Below are 24,597 nucleotides of genomic sequence, written 5' to 3'. Positions count from 1 at the left end.
TCTTTCCTTCCTCCAGTTCAACGTCAGTAGTCTGGGAGTCTTGATGTCACCTGACTCAACCTCTGAATCTTACACTAGAAGCTCATGAGGTAAGGAAGTTAGGGGGTCTCACCTGAAAGTGATGTGCTCTTCTGACTCACCTGCAGCTGCAAAATGAATGGAATAGGGGGTTCCTCGACATTGAGATCTCCCCATCTTCATCTGCTCCTTAATCTTGGAAGAAAGGTATGTCTTCCCCCTCACATCCTCCTGGAACTCTTTATCTGGAGTGGAGCTTTAGACATGGTCCTCATCTGCTTCAAATCATGGAACAGTGGGCCTAGGCCTATGTTCTCCAGCAAAGCTGTGCAAAGGAATCCTCACTCACCTCACAGGCAATGACTGTTACTGAATTCATAAGGGTCAGACTGAGCAGCTTCGGGGCGTAAGAGGAGAGCAGTGATTATCACTACAAACCTGGCACATAGCAAAAAGAGACTCCAAGTGGCCCATGTGAAGGTTTACATAAATGAAAAAGCCAAGACAAAGGTCCAGTTATCTCCCTTCCTCTCCAAGTTTGCCAGCAACTGGCTAGAGGTGGTGAAGTGATGGGACAGCACTGAATTCCCTATTACGTTCTTGTCCTGCATTTAACTGAGACTGTACCAACAGCTAATGGCTTCAATAAGTTTCCCATGAAATGAAGGTGAGTGCTGGCAGTTTCTAGGGACTTGGGGTTACATTAAGAGGTTATCTAACAGGTGAAAGTAGATCCTCTATAGTCCCAGGAAAGTTATTTATATTTTACCAACTGAGAGCTTTTCAGTGTGTGTATATCTATTACTTTTCAGCTCTATTCTGGCGGGGTTAGTGAGGTGAGCCTGTTCATCATACAGGCTGTTCGAGACATTGTGACGTACCAGGGCACAATTCAGACACATTGTGGGGTGTTACCCATGCTCTGGAGGCATGGGTGCTTTATAATTCTTTCTGAAATAGCTCCCATGTGGGGTGCTCACAAATAGCCTCCCGTCTTGCTAGCCACATCCTGAGTGTGTGTATGTAATGTGCAGCCTGCCAACCACACTTGGGATATACTACAGGGTAATGCCAATGCACAGCCCATTCCTAGATTTTCCCCAGAATTCATATCAAATACTGCCCAATCCTGCTGGGACAGATATATTGTCTGTTATTCCTTTATTGGACTAATATGCCAGTTTAGTGTCTTAAATGGAGTTACCCACACACTTAATTTAAACACAGTGGATTAGAGGAAACATTGAAAACCAGTTTATAACAAAATAGATTTAGGTGAGTAGAAGTAAGGAGACATAAAAGTCAGAAAGGGTTACAAAACAATTACTATAAAGTGCTTTCTACTGTCAAATTTAACAAGCTACATTAGTAACAAGCAAAATTTCTCATTATGTACTCCTGGCAAGATTATTGTCCAACCTCTTCAGATTAGGGCTCACCACCCCAGATTCCAATGACTGGTTTCCTTTGTTGTCTTAGGTTCAATGCAACGAAAAACTGGGCAGAGAGAGATAGGTGTCCTGTGGTGTTTGACCACTGTTTTTATATTTCCAGTGGCCTTACTGAAAAATATTTCCAGCTGTGAAGTAGAAAAGAAATTATGTGGAAGGATGATTGATCCTGGCTGTTTGTTTTCTTCATTTGTTTCAGCTTCCTTTGTTTTCCCTTCCTGCTTGATGATACTGCGTACTTCTCAAATGCAAATAAAGGGACACATAACCCTTTATTCAAGACACACATATGTTCTAATTGGACAGAGTTTTAGGGTATGGAACATATGTTAGTAACAGCATATGTGGAAATCTTATAACTCCATATACAGTGGTGTTGCACATACTTTACCAAAATGTATGAATTGTTATATGGTACCCTACAAGCCATTTTTTATAATGATGACTACAGTAGTGTGTAGGGTGTGATGACAGGGGTGTATTTCATAGAGTCATTAGGCTGGAAGGGATCTCAAGAGGTCATTTCATCACAGAATAAATCCTGCTCTGTATCCTCACTATTTTAGGGTACTCGGTTTGATGACTGAACTCCACAGGTGATGTCAGTGACTCGGAGGCTTTGCTTCTGTTCACAGTGAAGTCGTCAGAAGCAGGGAAAGGAATCAGGACATTTCTGCAATTGCCTGAGGATAAAAGGATATTGAAATAAGGCCAGACAGCAGATTAAAAAAATAAAATCCAAACAGATAAACTCCACAGACAGTCGATGTCCCTCCTGGAGCTCTGAAGAAAAAGGGTGCAAATGTGATGTGGATAGGGCTGGAAATCACTGCTTTTCAGATTATAGTTGCTTGTTTGGCTCACGTTGTGTGCTTAAGGTTCTGAACAGAGGTGCAATATTTGTATAGTAATTTGAAATTTTTCCCCTAATCCTTATTTCAACCAATATCAATTTTACTAAACTGTATTACAAACAGTCCAGTTCATGTTAGGCAAAGGATCGACATTTGAACTGACATAAAAACTGTCTTGTCTCTCTTTAGAATATACAAAAGAAGGATGAGCCACAAAGCATTAAAATTAGTTTCTGATAAATGCTTAATACCCAAAGGTTTTGAAGAGAAAACCCAATTTATCCAAACTTATTGTTTCTTTTTCTGGATCTAGGTAGCTACCCACTTTAGAACTAGTTCTTTTGTAAAAATGTTGTGGAAATAATAATGCATATTATTTGCCATATTTAACTTACTTCATGTTAAAAGGAGGAGGAGAAAAATCGTAAGTTCATAAGTTTGCTCGCCCCAGAATCACTTGTGTTTATAGTTTATTACAACAATCTATAATGCATTAACACCCAAATTTTATTTACCTCTTGTTTTTCCCCACTTGGCCTGAGAGATGTTAACTGCTCACTTCATCCTGAATGGTCTCTTGACATACGTTAACTACCTTTATACTAAGCAATCTGTTCTACCTTGGTTTTAGCTGTGACACTGAATACATTTCCCAGATCTGAAGAAGGGCTGAGTTTAAGCTTGAGAGCTTGGCCTAATAAAATATATCACTTAACCTTCTTCACAGCTTTTGCACAATAATACTTGTACAGAAAAGGCTTGTGTACACAGAAAGATTTGCAAAGACAAAGGCAGCCAAAATATTGATATTCAATTTCCTAATCATATGAATCTGCTTTCCATGGTTTAAATTGCTTAAGTTAACAAATAATTTGTTTCTTTTGCATATGACTATGCTCTTGATACATTGGTCCAGATTCTTGCCCATGTGTTTGGCTATATCTGAACAATTGAGTATTCCTCCTTCGCAGGTGATAGAAAGGGAAGAATTCTTATGGTGAGCAGATGGACTGTCTCCCATGCCACCACGAATTTCCCAAAGGTATGAGGAGAATTGTCTGGAGCACCAAGGAACTTCAGATCTGAGCTAGCACACAGTCCCTTGACCACAACTGAGTCTAGGTTAGAAAAGGCATATCTAGAGATTCATGAGACAGGGAACTAGGGAGCTAAAATCAACTCCTTTACTGTGCAGCTGTCCCATTCCTATGGCAAGCATATGTTGGTGCATCAGACTGCTGCAAATGGGCAACAGTTTCAGTTTGGTTAAGGATGCATAACCACCTTAAGAACTCATAAATATATTTAATCTGAAATTGGGTTAATTACATTTTCTAGATGAGTCTGCAGAAAGAAGTAACTTATTCTGTTTAATGTGTCTTGCGTGGCTTTACAAACAAACAAACAAACAAACAAAAACAAAAACCATGCTGTCTTAGTCTTACCTTTTACTCTACAGATAATGGGCCAAATTCAGGCCACACTTTATGCAATGGTATATGAACTGTCATTAACACTAACAAATATAGTGCATTTTTGTGTCATCTGTACTTTAACCTTACTTAAGCCTCCTTGCAGGACCCACTATGCCATATCAATTATTACAGGTAATCTGAAGTGGTATTACTGTGACCACATCAAAGAGTATATTTATGCAATGGCCTGATCACACACAGGACTTGGTTCTTCAGCTGCATACCACAACTCTAGTTACTGCACAGGCAGTATGTGAACTCATTGTGGTAGGACATGACTAATGCATTCCACTTGGAAACTTCTCTTCCAATTTACACATGAAAATTAAGTTGACCTGAATTTGGCCGAAGGAATTTTGTGAAATATTTGGAATTGAGATTATCTGCAGATCTGGGCTTCTTTCTAGTTAGTCTGTACAGTTATTACAGGAACGGTGTTTCTTAAAATACCCCCTTTGCGTTTTAAATGAAAGTCATTCATCATAGACTAGATAGCTGCTGTTCATCAATAAACCTGCTGGTTGTGCTTTACCAGGACACACAAAATGAGCATTTTGTTAATACATTCTGTCAACTTCTTGGAGTACTTTTACTAGGAAAGATCAATGAACTGTTGTAATGAAGGAGTTGAGGAGAAGCACAGATTTTAACAGGATACTGGAAAAAATTTAGCCATGTAGCTCTACTCACGCTGTTAAGTGTTTCAGATTTCCATTTAGAGTTATTGTTTACTCCCACCTTTTCAAAGATATATATATATATAGAGAGAGAGAGAGAGAGAGGTGCAATGTGCTAGTAGTCATCTTGGTCCCAGGATATTAGAAAGATAAGGTGTGTGAGGTAATATCTTTTACTGGAGCAACATCTGTTGGTGACAGAGACAAGCTTTCAGTCCAACTCAGTGAAGTGGCAGGTTCACTGCAGTGGTCCCTGTAAGCTGAGCTCTGGGCTCTTGGGCATCTGTCCAGGACTCACTCAGGTGTCCCTCAGCGGATTAGCAGACCACCCACAGTCACCCACAGTGGGCAGCATGTGTTTCTATGGAGGCGCATGGCACATATAACAAAATGTATTCTGCTCCTGGATGGAAAAAAATTAGAGGGAACAGTGGTCCCCTGAAGAAGAGCTGTGGGTTAGCTTGCAAGTTTGTCTCTCACCAGTAGAAGTTGTTCCAGTAAAAGACATTATTTCACCCACTTTGTCTCTCCAATACTTAGAGAAAATTGTTATTAATCAGTAGATATCTCAGAACAAAAGTACATAATAATATGCACATTTTACTGAGGACCAGACAAATTAGGTGCTTTGCCCATTGTCATATAAGAAACCAGTTGTATAGCTGGGGTAAAGCCCTGGATATGATATCCCACAGACCTTGAAGTTCACTTGTTGTTTTTAAGCAATAGCAAAATGAAGTCAGCTGCACTGTAAACTATTTTTTCTACGTAGTAGTAGTTTTAAAAACTAGCTTTATTTTCCCTTTGATTTTATTTGGAAAAGTAAAGCAATTGCCATTGGAAGAGAGGGAATCAAATAACCAGCAGTAGTCTAGTAAATATTTACTATGCAATATTTGGTAATCAGGAAATACAATGTATATTATGTAAAACTCCTACAAATCTATTAATTTCCCTTTTTGTTCCTATATGAAGCAAAATTACCATTTTAATGCCATATTTATTCCAGTTTTAACTAATTATTTCTATATTTAGCCATTTGTTCTCCAGGCTTTTAGGCAATCACAGCTCTGTTTATTTGAAATGCATTCCATACTGAAACAACATTATAAACATTTTCATATGCATTGCACGTTTCACCCAAGGACTTCAAATACCTTTGCAAATATTAATAAGTAGCTTTCAATTGTCTGCTGAGGTGGGTAATTATTATCCCCATTTTACATATGTGGAACCTGAGGCACAAAGAAGTAAAATTATTTGTGTCAGGTTGCAGTGATTGCAAAAACAGTAGGAAGACCCTGAATTGCCAGCTCACCTCTTGTAAGTGACTGCACCTTCCCATTTGAGTTGTTCCCTGTTGCACAAAGCAGCATATAACCCCAGGTTTTGTGCTCCACACTCTTTACCATGCTGCATGCTTTAAGATGGCCTGAAAACTTACTTAAAATACTGTTACTATGCAAAAGAGACCCTCTTATTTTATATTTCAATGCAGACTTGAAACACACTCTAACTGATCATTGCAATAGATATAACTGACAAATCCATTGCAAGTGAATGGCTCCGTTGGGTCGGTCTCTGTTTTCTTCACTATGAAGGTTGAATGGCAAAGCACATAAAATATTTATGAAAGACCCCATCCCTGACAACTCATATAGTGAGTAGAGGGTGGAAGCCTCATGGAAAGAAATTAACCATATTCAGTTACTTAACCAGGAAACTATAGCTGCGTCTACACGTGCACGCTACTTCGAAGTAGCGGCACTAACTTCGAAATAGCGCCCGTCACGTCTACACGCGTCGGGCGCTATTTCGAAGTTAACTTCGACGTTAGGCGGCGAGACGTCGAAGTCGCTAACCTCATGAGGAGATAGGAATAGCGCCCTACTTCGACGTTCAACGTCGAAGTAGGGACAGTGTAGACGATCCGCGTCCCGCAACGTCGAAATTGCCGGGTCCTCCATGGCAGCCATCAGCTGGGGGGTTGAGAGACGCTCTCTCCAGCCCCTCAGCTCACTGGTGGCCGCGTGGAGCGGCCCCTTAAAGGTCCCCTCCCCGGCCCTGACTGCAGGAGGCTGAGGCAACGTGCAGGCTCCTGCCTGCACACGCGGCGGCGAGCCTGCACAGCCCTCAGCCCCTGACAGCAGCCATGGCTGCCCAGCAGCCCCCCCAGCGCCCCCAGGGGACCCCCCCCAAGGGGAGCCAAGGAAGCCAGCAGAGCCAGAGGACCAAGCAGTCTGGGAAGCGGCAGCGGGGCCCCTCTTGGACGGAGGCCGAGCTGCGGGACCTGCTGGGGCTCTGGAGCGAGGAGGAGGTGCTCCAGGTAATGGGGAGCAGGAGGCGGAACGCGGATGCGTTTGCTTGGCTGGCCGACGGCCTGGCTGCCCGGGGTCACCCTGCCTGCACTCCGGACCATGTCCGGAGTAAGGTCAAGGAGCTGCGGCAGGGTTACGCCCGGGCCCAGGATGCGGCCAGCCGATCTGGGGCCGCCCCCATCACTTGCCCCTTTTACAGGGAGCTCAGGGACATCCTGGGCTCCCGGCACACCTCCTCCCCTCCGGCCACCCTTGACACCTCGGCTGACGAGCCCGAGCAGGCCCTGCAGCTGGAGTCTGCCCCGGAGGTAAGCCCTGCACCCCGGGGGCCCCCCCCGGAGGCCATCCCCGGGACATCGCGGCAGGAGGAGGAGGAGGAGGAGGAGGAGGGGGGCTCCTCCTCCACAGATTCCAGCCTGCAGATCCTCCTCCTGCCATCCCGGAGCAGCAGCAGGGCCTCCGACCCCCGGGGATCTCCAGACCATGGGAGCGGACCCACAGGTAGGTACCCCTCTCTGGTGGACACCCCAGGGCTTGAGGGGCGGGGGGAACAGAGATGTGTCCAGGGCCCCCCACACGCTCACATGGCCATGGCCCCAAGGACACCAGGGCCATGGCCCTCACACCACTGCAGCCATCAGCCCCTGCCCCCCGCCACCCTGCATGACAGTGCCATGCCCCATCCCCGGGCCAGGGGGGAGCGGAACCTCGAGGGGCCCCCGGGCGGAGGGGGTGGGACACCCCGCAGCAGCAGCATGCGATGGAGTGGGGGGAGTGCCAAAGGGAGACTCAGGCTACATATGAGCCACCCGAGCCGAGGAGCTCCCAGGGCCAAAGGAGGATCCTGGCGCTACAGCTGGCAGGTGACACCTCTGCCCTGAACAAAGAGGAGGGAGGAGCCGAGCTGGCTTGGAATTGGGGGGCGAGGGCGGGGGCCACAGGTAGAGGCTAGGGGAAGGGAGACCTGGTAGGCAGCCAGCCAGATGAGAGGGAAAGCTGCATCCCAGAGGGGCCCCCCTTGGGGTCTTCTCCCCACGACGGGTCGGAAGGACTGTCTCTTCCGACAGCTGGTGCTGTCACTCCTGCCAGAAACTGGCCATCTGTGGCCTAAGAAACCTCTCCTGCTCTCAGACCCTGCGGGGTGAAGTGAGAGTCGCTCCCACCAGGGGACGGGCTGCAGGGCAGGGGGACCCCTGAACCCCATCCATCACAGCAGCATCTCCCGGGGACGGGGATGGGGAACCTGCAGCACAGGGCGGTGGGGACAAAGGCCACGGCTCGGGGCCCAAACTAACGCCTGTCTCCATTCTTCTTTCCCCCCTCCTCTCCTGTGTCCTGCTCCTGCACCTGCACCATCCGAAGGACCGGAAGAGAGCGCCGGCGAGGCATCGGTCGTCCCGGAGAGCCCTCCGGGACCCTCGCTCCAGGGCAGCCCCTCGGCCGAGGAACCACCGGCCCCGCGGAGGGCCAGACGGCGGACCCCGCGCCTGCTACCGGCAGCGGCCACAGACCCCCAGCTGCTGGCCATCCTCCGCCGGCAGCTGGAGGTGTCGGAGCAGCACCTCCGGCTGCAGGAGCAGGCGCTGGCCTGGCGCAGAGAGGCATGGGGGGCCTATATGGACACCATCAACCGGCTGGTTGATTACCTGGCCCCCCATGCCACGCCGGCCGTGCCACCGCCCGCCATGCCCGCTCCTGCAGCCCCACCACCAGCTGCTCCAGCCGTCGCTGGGCCGTCCGCCGTCGCCCCACCACCTCCCCGCGAGGGCCACCGCGCCGAGGGACCCCTGGAGCCACCCGAGACTCGCCGGCGCCTCTACCTTCCGGTGGAGCCCGCTCCCACCCAGCCGCGCACCAGACTGCAGGCCCGCCGGAGCTCCCGGCCGGGCACGCCCACTGCTGGGCTGTAGGGGCGAGGGGCCCGGGAAGTGCCCCCCCCCTTGTTGGACAGACTTTGGGGACTGGGTGGGGGGTGTGGGTGTTGCCCCTGTTTGCCCCGTCCCCCCCTGTAAATAGTTCTCCCCGTTCTCCTCCCTGCTTTTTGTTTTTCTTTTGATGGCGCACAGTGCTTTCATTTGTTGTTTTACATAGTTTTATTTGTGCCCATCTTGGTTTTGTTGAATGTTTGTCCCTCCTCTTTGGTTTCTGTTTCACATATATATATTTTTTTATTTAAAAAAAAAAAAATTCGTTGAGACAAAAAAAACATTTACGTTCACCCACAAGTTCGTGCTGTCATTTCTCCTGGACAAGTGGGGGGGGGGGCGGTGGGGTGCTCCATGGTGGTGTGGGCGTTGGGGCAGGAGTGTGGGGGAGGAAGGGGCGGGCAGTCGGGGGCCTGGGCAGAGTTCACCCCGCGGCCTGTTGCTCGAAGTGGGCCCGCAGGGCCTCCCGGACCCGGGTCCCCTCTGGGTCCACCTGCCGACTGGGGGCAGCAGGTGGCTGCACGTGTGCCCTGCCGGCCTCGGCGGCCCAGCCCTGCAGAAGGCTCTCCCCCTTGCTCTCCACGAGGTTGTGCAGGGCGCAGCAGGCACCCACAATCTGGGGGATGTTGTTGGGGCTGGCATCCAGGCGGGTGAGGAGACATCGCCAGCGTCCCTTGAGGCGGCCAAATGAGTGCTCCACCACCTGGCGCGCATGGTTCAGGCGGTCGTTGAAGCGCTCCTGGCTGGCGGAGAGGTGGCCCGTGTAGGGGCGCATGAGCCACGGCCGGAGGGGGTAGGCCGCATCCGCGATGATGCAGAAGGGCATGGTGGTGTCCCCCAGAGGGATCTCCCGCTGGGGGATGTAGGTCCCCGCCTCCAGCCGGCGGCACAGGCCCGAGTTCCGGAAAACCCGGGCGTCGTGGGTGCTGCCAGGCCAGCCCACGTAAATGTCCTGGAACCGTCCCCGGCTGTCCACCAAGGCCTGCAGGACGACTGAATGGTAGCCCTTCCGATTGAGGTATCAGCCTCCACTGTGGTCCGGGGCGCGGATGGGGATGTGAGTCCCATCCAGAGCCCCGAAGCAGTTGGGGAAGCCCAGGGTGGCAAAGGCGGCGACAGTGGCACGTGGGTCCACCAGCCTCACGAGCCTGTGCAGGAGCATGGAGTTGATGGCACGCACAACCTGCAGAGAAAGCACATGGGACAGCCCCAATGAGGGGTGAGCAGGGTGTGCATGGCCCTGCCCTGCCCTGCCCTGGCCCCCCTGCCCTGCCATGCCCTGCCCTGCCCTGCCCTGCCTTGGGCCCCCTGCCCTGACGTGCCCTGCCCTGGCCCCCCTGCCCTGCCCTGCCCTGCCCTGCCGTGCCCTGCCCTGCCCTGGCCCCCCTGCCCTGGCCAGCCCTGCCCTGCCCTGCCCTGGCCCCCCTGCCGTGCCCTGCCCTGCCCTGGCCCCCCTGCCCTGGCCAGCCCTGCCCTGCCCTGCCCTGGCCCCCCTGCCCTGGCCAGCCCTGCCGTGCCCTGCCGTGCCCTGCCCTGGCCCCCCTGCCCTGCTGTGCCCTGCCCTGGCCTGGCCTCCCCCTGTGGGTTCTCTTACCTCCATGAAGACACCCCCGACGGTGGCCTTTCCGACACCAAACTGCTGCCCCACGGATCGGTAGCTGTCCAGAGTGGTCAGCTTCCAGACAGCGATGCCGACCCGTTTCTCCACAGGGAGGGCACGCCGCATGGCAGTGTCCTGGTGCCTGAGTGCGGGGGTGAGCCACTGGCACAGCTCCAGGAATGTCTGCCGGCTCATCCTGAAGTTCCGGAGCCAGTGGTCGTCGTCCCACTCCCCAAGCACCAGCCGCTCCCACCAGTCAGTGCTGGTGGGGTAGCTCCACAGCCGCCGGCGTGTGAGGCGGGGGGTGGGGTGGGGTGCTGCAGGGGTAGGGGCTGAGCCCTGCTGCCCTGGGGGCATCTCCTCCCCTGGGGCAAGAAGGTGCTCAGCTGCCCCCAACATGACATGAGCCAGGGCAAGCCCTGCTCCTGCCGGGAGGGCTGGGTGGACCTCTAGCTGCTGCTGCTGCTGCTGCTGCTGCTGCTGGGGGTCCATGACTGCGGCGCTCGGGGTCTGTGTGCCTATATGGCTCCTCAGACCGCGTGCTGTGCAGGCTGAGTGTATGTGGGAGGGGCCCTTTAAGGGAGCGGCTAGCTGTTGCCCCGGAAGCGCTAGCCCGCCCGTTGACCCTGTGTGCAGCTGTGCCTGGCATCCCTATTTCGATGTGTGCTACTTCGATGTGTAGACGTTCCCTCGCTGCGCCTATTTCGATGTCGGGCTGAGCAACGTCGAAGTTGAACATCGACGTTGCCGGCCCTGGAGGACGTGTAGACGTTATTCATCGAAATAGCCTATTTCGATGTTGGGTGCACGTGTAGACGTAGCTTATGAGTAACAATATCCTTAGCCTAATCCAGTAACTCATTTTCGATCTTCACACACATCCGTTTTTCCACACACCTACCTACATACACACAACTTTTAAATGTTCAAGCCCATCAGAAGAATGGCCATACTAAGTCAGACCATAGGTCCATCTAGTCCAGTGTCCTGTCCTCCATCAGTGGCCAATGCAAGTGCCCCAAAGGGAATCAGTCATTAAGTGATACATCTCCAGTCACCCACACTCAGCTTCTGATAAACAGGGGCTAGGGACATTATCCCTCCCAGCCTTACTGGTGGGGATAGGTATTTTATTTTTTTACCAGCCCTACTAATGAAGATAGACAACTTTAAGCTTTAATATTTTACAGTGGCAAAGCTGCAGTGAAACTTTAACCCCACATCATGCATTACGTATTTGGGATCAGGTTTAATATTCAGTGGTTGTGGCTTTGGATTTTGGCTTACTGGCAGGGTATTGGCCGGACATACTCAGGCTTACTCTGAGTATGTTACAAAGGCTAACAAGAATTTGAGGATTGTTTTGATAGTGCCTAGACGTTAAACCCAGACAAATTCAAATTAGAAATTAGGCATAACAGTATAATTAACTACTGTAACAAACTGTCCAGGGAAGTGATGGACTCTCCATTTCTTGTTGTCTTCAGCTCAAAATGGAGTTGATATGACTTAGTGGTGAGTCATAAACTGTTGAGCTCAGTGCATGTGAAACTGAGCGAAATTCTTTAGTCCGTGTTATACTGGAAGTGAGATGTGCTGATCCAACGTTTCCTTCTGTCCTTTAAACCTATAATCTCTGTTAACACTATAGACTGTTCAGATTAGGGCTACAAATGTGGCTTTTTGCCTTTTAAAAAAGTAATTTAATGTAAGGGTCAGGAGGAGGTCGCTCCTTCCATGCTTGTCACCCTCTTCTTGTATGCTGGTATGAAGCCCATTCTTCTCTGATTCTTTTTCTCCTTTCACAATGGATATCAGCTGCATGATGGGTGAAGCTGCTTTCTAAAGAGAGAAAAAGTAAAAGTCTTCCAGAGCAGGAGGTCCAGGGAACATTCAAATGTAGACCAGCCTGAGAGTTTTGACCCAAGGCCTCTCTCCTAAGGTTACAGGCTGCCATTTTCATCCCATTAGTCAGGAAATTGGCTAGCTAGTCCCCAGATGGGAAACATTTCAGAACTAAGAAATATTCAATTGATTAATGCATAGCTCATGTTTTGATATGCTAAGTCATGTGATGATGAACTTGCTGTCCTTTGAGTGTGTGTGTGTTCTTTTTGCATTTACAAAATGTCAACACTAACACCCTAACACTGGTGTAAAGTCAGTTTCAGATACTTCATTTAACATCTCTCATCATTTCTATACACCCAGGATGGGATTTACACACAATTTGTGTAGATTTATGAGGAACTTATGGAAGCTACTAATATAAACTCTTTATGCATTGATGGGAAATATTTACAACATAACAATTGACAAAAACAAAATTGTTTAAAGGCACCGGAGAGTAGACTGTAGTAGGTTTCTCTATTTGGGTTCTTTTTTATATGTAATGCTCTAATTAACAGAGCAAACATGAGCTGTGTGAGAGAACCTGACTTTTGGTTACAATTGTTACCAACTTTTTAGAAACATGCATTTATGACTTCTATGTTGAATCTTCAGGTTCAGGTTCTTCGGAACGCAGGAGAAGAAGTGACCCTGACAGTGTCTTTTCTGAAAAGAGCACCTGCTTTTCTCAAGTTGCCGCTGAATGAAGATTGTGCGTGTAAGCATATAGGATTAGCTGAAAGAACAATCCATTCATTGCTCATGTGACACTCTACTGTTCATTTCCAAATTTCCTCTGTATTGTCAGTGATTGGCAGGAGCTGTAAAAGTCAGTTTTGTGGCCTGAATATGAACTTTTAATATTACTGGGTGCTGTGCTGACATTTGTTACAAGCTAACACTAGGCATGAGAAACAGACAATGTTTTCCTTTGCCAGTAGAACCAAATAAAATATTTTGAAACTTTCTTCCATTGAAAAGTTGTCACACTAAAACCAAAATCTTCAGTGAAACATTTCCATTTCAGTGATTGTTTTGCAGGAGGGTTTCTCAGGTCTAGGAAGAATTTTCTTGCCTATGCATTATAAGATATCATCTGACATGTTATCACTGCATAGGAGTGGGGATTTGAACCCTCACATCTCAATCCACTGTTTTACCACTGGAATCTTAAATGAGGGTCTCTCTCTTTGCTAATTAGAGTGTGAATTATGAATAGCCAATGCTCATAGTAATGCTCCATGAAAAATCCGTAGGTTGACAATTGTTCGTGTCAGTTATTCATTAGTTCATTTTGAGTAACAAACATAAAAATCAGTCTGACTGTGGATATTTCATGAATAAAAAGATAAACAAGCTGTTGTGTCTATGAACAGTGCTTAGCACAAACATTAACTGTTTGAAAAAGAATTCTCACATTATTCAGTCTGAGTCCATGTTAAATGCATGAATATTTTTATTAGGTGTCCCTAGTGACCAAAGCAGTGGCACATCATCTCCCCTCTGTGACAGTGGTTTGCATCTCAACTACCATCCCAACAATACGGTAAGAGATTTTTTTCACCTTTCAGTACTAACTCTTCAGAAGTGATACAGACAAAAATCTACAGACTGAAGTATATGGGACCACCTAAGTAATGCTGGGTTTGGTTGGTGACTAAGAGTCACCCTGTAGTGCTGGATATACTAATACGATTGTAACTCATTCTGTTCTGAGGCATCCGCTGTTGGTTTTCAGTTAAACTTGACTGAGCTAGGTACAGTTTTTCATTTTTTCTGCTCTTTTTGAAAAAAATAACTGCCAAAGTTACAATGCACTGCACAGTATAGTTAACGCAAGATATATTCAGAGCATAATGGAATGTCAGTGTTGTATATTTAGTGAAGTGGAACTGGCAGCTGCTCCATTGCTGTCTTAATCAGGAGCTAGTGAGAAAACAGGTAGTTTGAAATTAGAGAGCATTTTTGTTGCATATTTGTATAATCAAGTCATTTGTGTCCCTTGCATTTCAAAGGCTTCTTAAAAATATGCGTAAGAAGACTTTCAGAGTCATTCAGGATGCTGCTGCTGAATTATACGATAATTACATCTGGTTGGGAGTTTGTTAATTAAATTGTTTTCACTCAGTAATGCTGATTTGTCACTATTATTCAGAGGAAAAGATTGATTGTTTCAATGTTCCAGGTTTTGTTAAAAACAAAAGTTTGAAATTTTCAAAATATCCTATTTTGATAGTGTTGAAACAGAAAATTCTGATTTGGTGGTCAAAATTTAAATTAATTTGTGGTAACAATGAAAAAATAAACTTTTTTGAAATTATCTAAAGGAAATGTGTCATAGATCTAATTCAGATTTGTTTTCCACAATCATTTTTGATGTTTCAACATTCTGGCTTGATTTGGAACGTGGATTTTTTTTTTTTTTTAAATTCTCATGGGATGGGGGAAAAAAAATTTCCAAGCTCTAAACATAGTACCACAAAAGAAACATATACACAAAACAGAGCATTTCCAGCATTTATTTTTATTTGTATTTTAATACATACAAATAGAACCTATCCTTGAAACTTTTTGGACCTATCCCAGTGTAACTCCTAAGCGTGCCAGGCTGTAGAGTGGTTGAGGTGTGGTTAACGTGATTGCTGGATCTCTGGAGGAAGGTGTGATGATACATGGTTTTCTTGTATATAGTATCTGTAGGGTCCTGTTGCTGAAGCTGACAGTGGTGTCCAGGAAGAGGAGGCTACTATTGTAGTGTTCCAGAGAGAACTTAATGAACAGGTGCTAGTTGTTGAAGCTGTGGTGGAAATGGATGCTGAGAGCAAAATTAATTGCTGAACAAAGGATACAAGGAGCAGAAATTATTTCATGGAATCATAGGGTTGGAGGAGACCTCAGAGGGTCATCAAAACCAACCCCCTGCTTAAAGGAGGATGGATCCCAAATAAATCATCCCAGTCAGGCCTTTGTCAAATTAAGACTTAAAAACCTCCGTGGATGGAGATTCCACTACCTCTTAATAATCTATTCCAATGTTTCACCACTCTCCTAGGGTGCGTCTACACTTGCATTCCTCTTTTGAAAGAGGTATGCAAATGAGGGAAATCCAAAATGCAAATGAGATGCATATTTGCATATCTGGCACCTCATTTGCATATTATTATTTTGAAAGAGCTTCTTTCAAAAGAAGAAAACCAGTGTAGATGCTGCTGTTTTGAAAGTAAACCCCATCTTCAAAAGTATCCTTCTTCCCATTAAAATAGTTCTTCCTAATATCCAACCTGGACCTCTACCACTGCTACTTCAGACCATTTCTCCTCATTCTGTCATCTGTCACTACCAAAAACAACGTCTCTCCATCTTCTTTATAATCCCCCTTCAGACAGTTGAAGGCTGCTGTCAAATTCCTCCTCACTGTTCTCTTCCCTAGACTAAATAACCCTAAATCCTTCAGCCTCTCCTCATAAGTCATGTGCTCCAGCCCCCATTCATTTTTGTTCTTCAATTCATTCTTTAATTGCCTATATACCAACTATAAGATCCTGGGTAATAACAAGAGCAATTAGAATTGCTCATTTGTGCACAACTGTTATATTTTGTTGGCACTTCTGAACCCTGGTGTCATGATTGACACTATTGGAATATTAAAATTAATGGTTACAGCCTATTTGTTAAGGATTAAGTGGGAAAAAAAGGATGGAGAATGGTACTCAGTATAAAAATAATGGCAACTTTTTCCTGATTCACTCATAATTTATAAGATATGAAACTTCAATGCTTATGGATCGATGTTCTAATAGATAAAGCACACAAAGAACACATTTGTTTGTGTCTGCTACAGACTACCAACGTACACCAGGGAACAGGATTCTTTTTATACACCTGTATGTAATTTGCAGAGAAATACAAAGCTACGTGATCATGAGGGACTTCAATTAGAGTGACATATTCAGAAGGTTTCATGATATTGGAAATAAAAAATTCATAGAATTTTTAAATATTATAGATGACAATTTCCTGACTCAAAAAGTGTTGCAATCAACATAGAGAAAATCTTTATTAGACTGTATTTCAACAACTAAAGAGCAATTGATCACAGAACTAAAAGTGGTAGTAGTTTAGGATCATGTGATCATGACTTGATTACATTTGTAATGTGCAAACATCATAAAGTCCAAATCAGTTTGTTTACATGCACACAAGAAGGCAATTATAAAATGAACAGGGAAGTTGACAGTAAAGCATATTAAGCAAAAAACAGGAACTGTAAAAAATTGACAAGGGAAGCAAAGGAACTGTAGAAAAAATGTATGACCCGCAGAGTTAAGGGCAATAAGAAAGAGTTTTTTAAATATATATATCAAGGAAAAAAGAATCCTAACAATGCTGTTAGTCCATTATTATATAAAAATAGTTGAATTATCAATAATAATGCGGAAAGGCCAGAAGTGTTCAATTAATATTTCTGTTCTTTATTTGGGGAGAAAACAGATGGTTAGTCTCATAATAGGCTAACACTCTTGCCATGCCACTTGTGTCTCTCAAGGATGAGGAACAGCATGTAACAAAATTAGACATTTTTTAAATAAAAAGCATTCAGCTAACATTCATCCTAGGCTTTAAAGGAGAAGGCCGAGAAGCTGGTTGCACCATTAATGCTCATCTTCCATAAGCAATAAAGTTTGGAAAAAAGCAAATGTTCCAATTTTTAAAATGTAGGATGTGGGTAATTTTAGAGCTGTCAGCATGTCTTTGTATGTTGGCTGACTATTGGAGCAGCTAATAGAGGACTTGATTAATGAACAAGAAAAATCTTAATGTAGTGAATGCAAATTAGGCTGGCTTTATGGCAAATAGCCTGTCAAATTGAATTGCTCTCTCTTTTTGGGTGATATTAAGGGTTTGGGGTGAAGATAATAATGTGAATGTAATATATTTAGGCATCTGTAAGTCATTTGACATGGTACCACATGATATTTTAATTAAAAAAATCCTAGAAATACATACAATCAATATGGCACATATTAAATGGATTAAAACATAGCTAACTGATAGGTCTTACAATGTAGTTGTAAATGGGGAACCATCAGTGAGCAGGTGAGTTTTCATTGGTGTTCCAACTGGATTGGTTCTTGGCCCTATGCTATTAAACATTTTTTTGTTGATGACCTGTAATAAAACATAAAATCATCATTGATAAAATTTTTGGATGGCACAGAAATTGGGAAGTGGCAAATAACAAAGAGAATAGGTCATTGATTCAGAGCTAAGTGGATCACGTTTTTAACTGGGTGAAAGCAAACAATATACATCTAAGTTTAAATCTAGTCATATAGGAAAAAAGATTGTAGGCCTTGCTTACAAATATAGCAGACTCTATAGAGTGACTCTCAAAAAGTTCCGGGAATCATGATGAATTTGAACTCAGTGTGAATGAATAAAATAGTTACTGCCATTTTGGGATTCAGAAATGGGGTAATCTTGAATATTGTAGATGTTCCTCTTATAAGAAGCATGTGGGATCTTTTTCAGGGGAAAAAGTAATATGGGTAGTCCATCATGTCTGACGATGGTGTCTTGAGCTTGCACAAGTTCATTGGTTGTGGACTTGCATGTGACTGAGGAGTCTAAGCTTTGAATGGCATGGGCGTTCACAGTGGGGGCAAGGGAATTGTCCTGGCTCTGTTGGTGTGGGTGCTGCTGTTGCTTTCTTCCTCTCATGAGCATTAATGAGGCGTACGCATCGCTGCTGTTGAAAGTTGTCATTTGCATGTCGTACAAGAGTACGCCAGCCTGTTTGGTCTTTTGCATGCTGCTCTAGCTAATCTGGTTTTAAACCAGCATGAGCAATGTTGGCCTTCACACAGTCTTTATACCTCTTGTGAGGCCTACACTGCTTTTAATTGACAGCATAATACAGCTGTGATTACAATGTTCCAAGGCTGTTGTTTGGCAGGACAAACCCCAACTACCATGCAAAGCATCTTTTCTAGGAACTGATTCTCATGAAAGTCTGTGTATTTTGTGTATCATGTTGTATTTAGTCCCTTTTTTAAACATATGTTTATCTAGAGATTATTTTCATTGTTGTTTAACATCAGTTTGCTAATGACTTTTCTGCGTGTTGCCCTACCCTGGTTTTGTTGCGATTTGTTATCTCACGCGTTTGGAGTGTTCAGTTCTAACTTCAGGGTCATCAGCTTTGCCTTCACCATCACTGAATACAATGGGCACTTTTGATAGTTCCTTGTCATCCCCAAATCTCCAGTCCTTCCTCTGACCATCTGGATGCTGTGCAGGCCTTCAGGCTAATCTCTTTTTATTCACTCTTCACTCATACAAATAAGGATTATATAGTTACTTCACACCAGCAAAATTACACAGTTACTTTTGTAAAAATGGATCTAGTATAAATATTCTAAGATTAAGTACTGCCATTTCACATTATTCTGTAATAAAAAAAGAAATTCTTGTGCTCTTAAAGAAAGAGAGGTCCTGAGGGTGAAGATTGTGGAAGGTGAAAGGGTGAAGTTACAAGTATGCTTCTGGTCTGTTCCTACTTTGACATCAATAACAGATATGGATAGCCTGCTTGATGCATCTTTGCCATCCTGTCTGCAATTTAGAGAGGGTGGTTGGCAGGGCATACTGTGGCACATTACATTGCATAAGGCTTACTATATTTTAATACAAACACTAGAATACTACATTTTAGCAACATGGCTACATAGAGAGATTATTTATCTCTACGTTTCACAGTGGCATGATTGTTGCAACAGTACTGGCTAATTTTCACCATGCAAACTTCAAAGTTGATAACTTCAAAGGACCAGCGAGCTGCGTAGCCATGGGCACTTCAGAATACCCGCACAACTTCGAAGTGCCCTGACTCCCAAAATGTTTTGTGCAGGTACTTTGAAGTGCCCTTGGCTGCACCACTTGCTGGCGCTTTGAGGTTGCTAGCTTCAAAGTTCCTGTGGCGAGAATTACCTAACGAGGTGATGCATATACATCATAGCCCCTCGTTTTTCTCTGCTTGGGCAGATTGCCATGCCCCCTTCAAAGAAGGTGCTAGTTTAAACAAGCTCATAGTGCAAGAGATATTTGAAGAACAGGCTCAGTAATGAAGGTTTCAGAGCGTCCTTCTTTTGGATATATTAGAAATATATCACAAATAGTCTTTTCCTGAGGCATTTTGGCATTTCTGTGTCTTGTTCCAGCAATGAACGAAAATGCAGAAGAACATGGATGGAGGGAAAGAGTTTATACCCTAACAGTTTTTTCATAGCTCACAGTAGGCTTTGGTGCATTGTTATGTTTATTTTCATAGCAACTAGCGTATTCACTCCCTAATTACTACTGAAAGCATCAATGCTGATTGTGACAAATACAAAAGAAAGATTAAGCTCATCTGGGATATGCAAAATGAAACAATCTGATTGTAGAAAAGGATTGTACATGCTTTGTTTTATATTTTGTGTTTACAGAGCAAGTAACGGCACATGAGTTTATAAATATATTATTTTCTGCTCATCTTCCCTCAATCTCCAAAATCCTGGTTATCTAGCACACACATAAATCTCTGGAGAGTCGGTGCATCTTGTAATTTTCCACAGTTTGCTTTCTGTGGAAGAGCTGCAGAGTGCCTAAGTTTTCAAAAGCAAGTTCCCAGACCAGTTTCATTTTTATAAAAACCTTTTGCTATAGAGGAGAATACATCCACTAGATCCAATCCAAGTGATTTAATGATTGGATATAAAACAAAGTTATAGCCAATATTTGTGCTCCCTTAATACCATTTGCAGCTCCTAGGAAAACTAAGAACAGCCTTAGTGTTGCTTTAAATTTCTCTGATTCTAACAGTCCCTTCTAGACAGATTATGAAGGCTGCATGTTACAGGAGCACAGTACTATTTAGGCTTTTTACCTGTCCCTATACTGAGGCCCATGAGAAATAATGGACATATATATATATATATATATATATATATATATATCTCACCTGGCATTCAAATTCACTGGGATTGGAAAATTTATCTGCTGGATCCTTAAGATAGTGCTCTGGTACACTTTTCTGGTACACTTTTCACCCCACTGCCTTGTGGGTTATCCTGGGAAGGAGAAAGGCTAAGGGAATAAACCCTGACAGAAAATCCAGAGGGGAGTCCTAAGACGGTTCTGTGCCAACTTCTGGCATTGACCCGGCAACTCCTGCAGCTGAGCTGGTACATAGAGGTTATCCTCTCCTTTGGACTATATCAGTAAAGCTGAGAGAGGGACACTGGCATCTGGGCAGCCCAGGGTCCCCAAAAAAATTGCCCAGGCTCATGCCTGGAGTGGTACTCCAGCATCGCTTAACAGCATTGAACCAACACGGGAGGTAACAGATACTGGTTATAAGCTCTTGCTCAATTGGCACAGAGAACGACCACCAGGGGTTGCCTTTGATGGTGGGAGAGATCATTGCATCTCACTGGACAGTCACCGCCCACCTCAAGCTCGGCAGCCCCCAGCCAGTAGGGTACTATCCCGCCACAGTTCACCTGCCTCACTGGGTGCATGAGGCTTAAGGTTCCCAAACCTGACAAGTGACTGAAATCTGAGCACCAGGTAAACCAATGAGGAAATCAACAAGAAAAGGAAACCATCAAAGTTTTAAGCTTGCTTGCTGGAATGTGCGGACCATGCTGACTGGTTTGATTGAAGATCTTCAGGACATCAGCAACACCCGAAAGACCTCTGTCATCAATGAGGAACTGAAGAGGCTCCAAGTTGACATTGCTGCTGTGCAAGAGATGCGACTTACAGATTTGGCATCTCTAAAGGAAAAGGACTACACCTTTTTCTGGCAGAGTAAAGCCGAAGAAGAACCCAGGGAGCATGGTGTTGGCTTTGCGATCAGAAACACCCTTCTACAAATGGTGGAATTAGTCATGAGCGGATCAGAAAGACTCCTTCAGGTCATACTTCAAACTTGCGCTGGTCCCATCCACCTGATCAGCACATATGCTCCAACTCTGTACACCACACCAGAAGTAAAAGACAAGTTCTATGACATGCTTAGTGCTGCCATAGCGCAAATACCTGCTTGCGAACAACTGCACATTTTGGGTGACTTCAGTGCAAGAGTTGGAGCCGATCGTGACTCATGGCCTTCCTGCTTAGGCCACTTTGGTGTGGGAAAAATGAATGAAAATGGACAGCGTCTTCTTGAACTTTGCACGTACCACAATCTGTGCATCACAAACACATTTTTCCAAACCAAGCCACAGCACAGAGTGTCATGGAGACACTCACACTCGAAACACTGGCATCAACTAGACGTGGTCATTACTAGACATGATAACCTCAGAAACATCCTTCTGACACACAGCTATCATAGTGCCGATTGCGATACGGATCACTCGCTTGTTTGCTCCAAACTCAAGGTGAGACCCAAAGAAGCTGTACCACTCTAAACCAACTGGAAGGCCCCGCATTGATGCCAGAAAGACTGAAAACTCAGAGAGAGCCAAAAAGTTCAGAGTGACCCTTGAGGAGAATCTGCACAGCAGCCCTGGGGGTGCTGGTGTGACATCCAGATGGCATCATCTGAGGGATACAATTTACAACACAGCCTTGTCGGTGTTTGGAAGAAGAGCTAGAAACACAAATGACTGGTTCGAAGCTAACTCTGATGAGATGATTCCAGCCATCAAAAAGAAGCGCTCTGCACTCCTGGAGCACAAATGTTCACTGAGCTAGAGTACCCTGAAAGCACTCAGACCAGCCAGAAAAACACTACAGCAGACAGCCAGGCACTGTGCCAACAACTACTGGCTCGAGCTGTGCAGCAGCATCCAGACCAGTGCTGACTCTGGTAGTCTCAGGGGAATGTACGAGGGCATCAAGAAGGCATTAGGACCCACCCAGAACAAGATGGCACCTCTGAAATCCAAATCTGGTGAAGTCATCACTGACAAAGCCAAACAGATGGAGCTCTGGGTCGAGCACTACTCTGAGCTGTACTCACGTGTGAACATTATGGTTGATACAGCCCTCAATGCCGTGGAGCTCCTACCAGTAATGGACAAACTGGATCAGGAACCAACTGTGGACGACATGAAGAAAGCCATCAACAGCATTGCAGTAGGAAAGGCCCCAGGCCAGGATGGTATACCACCAGAGGTAATCAAGTGTGCCATGGACACCTTCCTGGAACCCCTACATGAGCTACTGTGCCTGTGCTGGAGAGAGGGAGAGGTTCCACAGGATATGTGCGATGCTAACATTGTAACCTTGTATAAGAACAAAGGAGACAGAAGCGACTGCAACAATTACTGTGGAATCTCCCTCCTAAGCATCACTGGTAAACTGTTTGCACATGTCATCCTCAGCAGACTCCAGAAGATTGCTGAGAGGGTCTATCCTGAATCACAGTGTGGATTCCGCGCAAAGAGATCTACCATTGACATGGTCGTCTCTCTGAGGCAGCTGCAGGAGAAATGCAGGGAGCAGAGGAAGCCACTGTATATTGCCTTCATCGACGTGACCAAGGCCTTCGACTTGGTCAGCAGGGATGGAGTGTTCGAACTGCTCCACAAGATAAGCTGTCCACCACGGTTACTCAAGATGATCCAGTCTTTCCACAAAGACATGAGAGGAACCATCCACTATGACAGCACATTATCGGATGTTTTCAGCATCAGGAGCGGCGTCAAACAAGGATGCGTCCTTGCTCCGACATTGTTTGGGATCTTCTTCGCACTCCTCCTGAAGCACGCCTTTGGATCTTCAACAGAGGGCATCTTTTTGCACACAAGACCTGATGGGAAACTGTTTCATCTTGCAAGGCTGAAAGCTAAATCTAAGGTGTGGGAAATCCTCATCAGAGATATGCTGTTCTCAGATGCTGCTGCTATAGTGTCACATACAGAAGACCAGCTTCAGAAACTGCTGGATCAGTTCTCCAAAGCATGCAAGGACTTTGGGCTTCCCATCAGCCTAAAGAAGACAAACATACTTGGTCAGGATGTTGCTGAACCTCCATCAATCAGCTTTGACAGCTATACGTTAGCGGTCGTCCATGAGTTCGTTTACCTCGGGTCCACCATCACTGACACCCTGTCACTGGAGACTGAGCTAAACAGGAGGATCGGAAAAGCAGCAACTCTGTCCAGACTCAGCAAGAGAGTGTGGAATAACATCAAGTTGTACACTCACACCAAAATGCAAGTCTACAGAGCCTGCATCCTCAGCACCCTCCTTTACAGCACCGAGTCTTAGACCCTGTACACCCTCCAGGAAAAGAGTCTGAACATCTTCCACTTGTGCTGCCTCAGGCGCACCCTTGGAATATCATGGAAGGACAGAGTGTCCAACACCACCGTCCTTGAGCAAGCTGGAATCCCAACCATGCACACCCTCCTCAGGCAACGGTGGCTCTGCTGGCTTGGCCACGTCCACAGGATGAATGATGGAAGGATCCCAAAAGACGTCCTGTGTGGCGAACTAGCCTCTGGCAAAAGACCTCCTGGACACCCCAAATTGCACTACAAAGATGTTTGCAAGAGGGACCTCAGGGAGGCAGACATGGAGCTGGACAGCTGAGAGGAGCTGGCAGACGATCGCAGCAGATGGAGGCAGGAACTACACAAGGGCCTTCAGAAGGGTGAGATGAGGATCAGACTGCTAACAAAGGAGAAGTGAGCCCACAGAAAGCACAGTAAGGACCTGCCAGACACCCATTACACATGCTCCAGATGCAGCAAGGACTGTCACTCTCATGTGGGCCTTCACAGTCACAGTTGACGCTGCAAATGATGATCCCAAATGGAACTACGAAGGGTGCAATCCATAGTCTACGTAGACTGAAGGATGCCTACTACTACTACTACTACTACTACTACTACTACTACTACTACACTTTTCTTGTGCCAGAATTGGAGACAGGAGATGGCACTCATGAAAACATATGAAATGTAGATTCGGAAGATATGAATTTATCTCAATTGAAAAACAAATGCATAATGTTTCAGTGGAAAATAAACTGTTTAATTGTGAATATTGCTAGATGAAATTAATTTTCTTCCCAAAGATCTGTATAGACTCTTCTAGGAAGTATACACTTATGTCAAAGTTACAAAATTAAGATTGCTGCCTTGTGCATATATATTACCATCCATGATCGCACAAAATTTCGCTAATACAAAATTTTAACTTTTTACAAATTTAAATACAAAATACTTCTGTTAAAGTTTGTATGCCTTGTGGAAAGAATCATGAAAGTCAATAGTATGTAAGCTGTACACTGGAAAAACAGATGACTCCTGTTGGGTCCTTCATCATTTGCTGTAGATCTTGATAGAACCGCCCTTCATTACATAAGAACATAAGAATGGCCATACTGG

The 24,597-nt window shown here is 45.4% G+C and overlaps 1 protein-coding gene across 2 annotated transcripts in view; it reads left to right on the top strand.

Moving 5' to 3' along the window:
* Positions 1 to 24,597, top strand: part of SNTG1 (syntrophin gamma 1) — a 628,960-nt gene that overhangs the window by 418,076 nt on the left and 186,287 nt on the right. For both annotated transcript variants that reach the window (XM_074987189.1, XM_074987190.1), the window contains 2 exons: positions 12,824 to 12,926; positions 13,672 to 13,754. In XM_074987189.1, coding sequence (XP_074843290.1) covers positions 12,824 to 12,926; positions 13,672 to 13,754 — 186 coding nt within the window. The remainder of the gene's footprint in view (positions 1 to 12,823; positions 12,927 to 13,671; positions 13,755 to 24,597) is intronic.

Source organism: Carettochelys insculpta, chromosome 2 (assembly GCF_033958435.1).
Source record: "Carettochelys insculpta isolate YL-2023 chromosome 2, ASM3395843v1, whole genome shotgun sequence".
Lineage (NCBI taxonomy): Eukaryota > Metazoa > Chordata > Testudines > Carettochelyidae > Carettochelys > Carettochelys insculpta.
This window is presented reverse-complemented; position numbering and strand designations above follow the sequence as displayed.